Source organism: Onychostruthus taczanowskii, unplaced genomic scaffold (assembly GCF_017590055.1).
Source record: "Onychostruthus taczanowskii isolate IOZ18803 unplaced genomic scaffold, ASM1759005v1 scaffold1034, whole genome shotgun sequence".
Lineage (NCBI taxonomy): Eukaryota > Metazoa > Chordata > Aves > Passeriformes > Passeridae > Onychostruthus > Onychostruthus taczanowskii.
The window spans coordinates 1-5,244 of NW_024496902.1; the positions used below are offsets into that span (position 1 = coordinate 1).

At 53.9% G+C, this 5,244-nt stretch overlaps 1 protein-coding gene across 1 annotated transcript; it reads left to right on the plus strand.

Annotated features, from left to right (window-relative positions):
- Positions 1 to 746: 746 nt before the first annotated feature.
- Positions 747 to 5,028, plus strand: LOC121340769 (calmodulin-regulated spectrin-associated protein 3-like; the record flags this gene model as incomplete). Its single annotated transcript, XM_041413740.1, has 3 exons — positions 747 to 885; positions 1,622 to 1,761; positions 4,935 to 5,028. Coding segments are annotated over 3 exons (373 nt in total), but the record flags the coding sequence as incomplete, so codon positions are not given.
- Between the last annotated feature and the right edge of the window lie 216 nt (positions 5,029 to 5,244).

The window sequence follows — 5,244 nt, forward strand, 5'->3', positions numbered from 1 at the left end:
AAAAAAATTCCACCACAAAACCCCAAATTTGGGGCATTTTTAGGGATTTTTAAGGGGTTTTTAGGGGTATTTAAGGGTGGGACCCCCCAAAAATTGCGCCCCCCCCACCAAAATTGTGGCCCCCCCCCAAAAAAAAATTTGGGGTCCCCTCCCCTGCATGCGCCTGTTTTGGAGGGTGGGAGGAATTTTGGGGGATTTGGGGGAGATTTGGGGGTTCCAGGGGGATTTTTGGGGTCACCTGGACCCTTTTTTAAGGGAATTCCTCCATTTTGGGAGGGTTTGGGGTCCCCCCCTTTGGAATTTTGGGGGGTCCCCAACCCTTCCCCAAACTGGGGGGATTTTGGGGACCCCCCTCTTTGTAATTTTGGGGGTTTCCCCCAGTTTGAGCCCCTTCCTTTGTTATTTTTGGGGTGATTTTGGGCAATTTTGGAGTCCCCAACCTGAGGGGATTTACGGACTCTTCCATTTTAATTTTTTGGGGGGGGTCCCTTTTCTGTGAGGAGGGGTTTGGGGCTAATTTGGGGGGGGTCCTGCCACCTTTTGGGGGGTTTTGGGGGTTTTGGGGTCCCCTTTTTTTCTTTTTTGGGGGAGCCCTTCCACTTTGGAGGGAATTTCTCCATTTTTGGGGGGTTTGGGGTCCCCTTTTTTTATTTTTTGGGGGAGCCCTTCCACTTTGGGGGGATTTAAAAGGATTTTGGGATTTTGGGGACCCCCTTGACCCCCCTCTCTTAATTTTTCCCGCCAAGATTCGGTACCGGAAGGACAAAGGGGCCCCTCCTGCGCCCCCCCCATTCCCACCTGTGAGGGGGCTGCAGGATTTGGCCAGCGGGGGGGTCCTGGCGGCCGCCATCCACTTCTACTGCCCCCAATCCCTGCGCCTCGAGGGTAAGGAGGGATTTTTGGGGGAATTTTGGGGGATTTGGGGTTTTTTTTTGGGGTTTTTTTGGGGTCCTGTGAAGGGAAGGGGGGCCCTGATGCAGGAATCCGCTAGGAGCCGCTGTGGTGAGGCTGGACTGGACCAATCTGAGGGGGGACATGGGGGGGATTCCATTGGGAAATCAGGTGGTTCCACGGGGAAGGTCTCAATGGGGGAACACTGAGGGTCTTTGAGGGCGTTTTTAGGGGAATTGTGGGTTTTTGGGGGGGGGGGGTTCTGAAGGGTTTTTGGGGTCTGTTTTGGGGTTTGACCACCTCCTCCCCCCCATTCTGGAATTTTCCAGTGATCCAGATCAGCCCAATCTGAGGGCGTCATGGGGGATCCCATGGGGAAAATGGGGGTCCCATGGGGACAGTTCCAATAGAGAAAGACAGGAGGGTCTTTGGGGGGGTTGTGTCTCAATGAGGGGGTCATGGAGGGGGGGTCCGAGGGGTTTTTGGTATCAGTTTTGGGGTGTAACCCCCCCCCCATTCTGGAATTTTCCAGTGATACAGACCAGCCCAACCTGAGGGCACCATGGGGGTGTCCTGAGTTGAAAACAAGAGGAAAACTGGGGGTCCCTAATGGGGAGATCCCAATGGGGGGTACAGGGATGTCACATAGAGGTGGCACCCCATGGAATGGGGGGGTTCTTGGAGGGTTTTTGGGGTACAACCCCCACTTTTTTCCTCTGGAATTTTCCAGAAATCCGCCTTGGGGCGCCGCTGGCGCTTCCAGACCGGCTGCACAACCTGGGGCTCGTGCGCGATTTTGGCGCCCGCCACCTCCGCACGCGCTGCCCGCTAGCCGTGGAGGACCTGCTCTACATGGCGCCGGCCCTCAAGGTAAAAACTGGGAGAAAGTGGGTTATACTGGATTAAATTGGGCAGGGATTGGGTGAAAGTGAGAGAGAGTGGGGGAAATTGAGAGAGACTGGGCGTGAAGGGAGACAATGAGGGCAATTGGAGCAATGGGGCAGCATGGCGGCCCCCCTGAGGGGGAAACTGGGGAAAACTGGGGGAAACTGGGTTAAACTGGGGGAAACTGGGTAAAATGGGAGAAATTTGGTGACCTGGAAGGGAATGGAGGCAATGAGGGCAATGGGGCAACATGGCAGGCACCCTGAGGGGGAAACTGGGGAGAAATTGGGTTAAACTGGGTTAAACTGGGCAGGGATTGGGTGAAAGTGGGAGGGAGGGGGGGAAATTGAGAGAGACTGGGCGTGAAGGGAGACAATGAGGGCAATTGGGGCAATGGGGCAACATGGTGGCCGCCCTGAGGGGGAAACTGGAGAGAAACTGGGGGAAACTGGGGGAAACTGGGATAAACTGGGTAAAATGGGAGAAATTTGGTGACCTGGAAGGGAATGGAAGCAATGAGGGCAGTGGGGCAAAATGGCAGCTACTCTGAGGGGAAAACCAGGAGAAACTGGGGAGGAAACTGGGTTAAACTGAGGAGAAACTGAGATAAACTGGGACATACTGGGAGAAACTAGGAGAAATTTGGTGAACTGGGAGGGAATGGAGGCAATGAGGGCAATGTGGCAACATGGTGGCCAGTCCTGAGGGGGATATTGGGGAGAAACTGGGTTAAACTGGGGATAAACTGGGATAAACTGAGAGGGACTGGGATAAACTTGGAGAAACTGGAATAAACTGGAGAAACTGGGATAAACTGGAGAAACTGGTCAAACTGGATGAACTGGGAGGGACTGGGAGCAAATGGGAGGGACTGGGAGCAGTGAGGGCAATGGAAGAACATGGCGGCCAGTCCTGAGGGGGAAACTGGGTTAAACTGGGTTAAACTGGGGGAAACTGGGAGAAATTTGGTGAACTGGGAGGGAATGGATGCAATGAGGGCAATGGCGCAAAATGGCGGCCGGTTCTGAGGGAGAAGCTGAGAGAAACTGGGTTAAACTGGTATAAACTGGGAAGGACTGGGGGAAACTGGGAGAAACTGGGGGAAACTGAGAGGGAATGGAGGCAATGAGGGCAATGGGGCAACATGGCGGCCAGTCCTGAGGGGGCATTGGGAAAAACTGGGGTAAACTGGGCAGTGACTGGGTGAAACTGGGAGGGACTGGGATAAACGGTGAGAAACTGGGAGGACCTGGGTTAAACTGGGGGAAACTGGGAGAACTTTGGTGAACTGGGAGGGAATGGAGACCATGAGGGCAATGGCGCAAAATGGCGGCCAGTCCTGAGGGGGAATTGGGAAAAACTGGGTTAAACTGGGCAGAGACTGGGTGAAACTGGGAGGGACTGGGATAAACGGTGAGAAACTGGGAGGAACTGGGTTAAACTGGGAGGAATTTGGTGAACTGGGAGGGAATGGAGGCAATGAGGGCAATGGGGCAAAATAGCGGCCAGTCCTGAGGGGGAAACTGGGTTAAACTGGCTTAAACTGGGATGAACTGGGGAGAAACTGGGCAGAGAGTAGGTGAAACTGGGAGGGACTGGGACAAACTGGGACAAAAATGGCGGCCACCCTGAAGGGGGAAACCGGGAGAAACTGGGTTAAACTGGGGAGAAACTGGGTGAAACTGGGAGGGACTGGGAGAAACTGGGAGAGACTGGGATAAACGGTGAGAAACTCAGTTAAACTGGATTAAACTGGGGGAAACTGGGAGAAATTTGTTGAACTGGGAGGGAATGAGGGCAATGGCGCAAAATGGCGGCCAGTCCTGAGGGGGAAACTGGGTTAAACTGGGTTAAATTGGGGATAAACTGGGCAGAGACTGGGTGAAACTGGGAGGGACTGGGATAAACGGTGAGAAACTGGGAGGAACTGGGGGAAACTGGGGGAAACTGGGAGAAATTTGGTGAACTGGGAGAAATTTGGTGAACTGGGAGAAATTTGGTGAACTGGGAGAAATTTGGTGAACTGGGAGGGAATGGATGCAATGAGGGCAATGGCGCAAAATGGCGGCCGGTTCTGAGGGAGAAGCTGAGAGAAACTGGGTTAAACTGGTATAAACTGGGAAGGACTGGGGGAAACTGGGAGAAACTGGGGGAAACTGAGAGGGAATGGAGGCAATGAGGGCAATGGGGAAAAATGGCGGCCACCCTGAAGGGGGAAACCGGGAGAAACTGGGTTAAACTGGGGAGAAACTGGGTGAAACTGGGAGGGACTGGGAGAAACTGGGAGAGACTGGGATAAACGGTGAGAAACTCAGTTAAACTGGATTAAACTGGGGGAAACTGGGAGAAATTTGTTGAACTGGACGGGAATGGAAGCAATGAGGGCAATGGGGCAACATGGCGGCCAGTCCTGAGGGGGCATTGGGAAAAACTGGGTTAAACTGGGCAGTGACTGGGTGAAACTGGGAGGGACTGGGACAAACTGGGAGAAACTGGGTTAAACTGGGGGAAACTGGGAGAAATTTGTTGAACTGGGAGGGAATGAGGGCAATGGCGCAAAATGGCGGCCAGTCCTGAGGGGGAAACCGGCATGAAACTGGGTGAAACTGGGAGGGACTGGGACAAACTGGGACAAACTGGGAGAAACTGGGTTAAACTGGGGGAAACTGGGAGAAATTTGTTGAACTGGGCGGGAATGGAAGCAATGAGGGCAATGGCGCAAAATGGCGGCCAATCCTGAGGGGGAAACTGGGTTAAACTGGGTTAAATTGGGGATAAACTGGGCAGAGACTGGGTGAAACTGGGAGGGACTGGGTTAAATTGGGGGAAACTGGGAGAAATTTGTTGAACTGGGCGGGAATGGAGGCCATGAGGGCAATGGGCCAAAATGGCGGCCAGTCCTGAGGGGGAATTGGGAAAAACTGGGTTAAACTGGGCAGAGACTGGGTGAAACTGGGAGGGACTGGGATAAACTGGGAGAAACTGGGAGAAACTGGGGGAAACTGGGAGAAATTTGGTGAACTGGGAGGGAATGGAGGCCATGAGGGCAATGGGCCAAAATGGCGGCCACCGTGAGGGGAGGAATTGGGATAAACTGGGGGGACTGGGGGGATACTGGGGGATACTGGGAGCCCCCCTGACCCCCTCCGTGCCCCCAGTTGAACGTGGGGGCTTTCCTGGCCGAGCTGTTCCTGTGCTTCGAGGTGCTGAGACCCCCCTTTGTCACCCCCCGGCAGCTGGAGGGGGGCTCAGGTACGGGGGGGGACCCCAAATTTGTGGCTCCAATTTGGGGTGACTTGGGTCAGTTTTGGGTGGGATTTGGGGCGATTCTGATCAAATTTGGGGTGATTTGGGATGACTTGGGTCAGATTTGGGGTGACTTGGGTCGATTTAGATCAAATTTGGGGGGATTTGGGATTATTTGGAGTGATTTGGGTCAGATTTGGGATGATTTGAGGTAATTTAGGT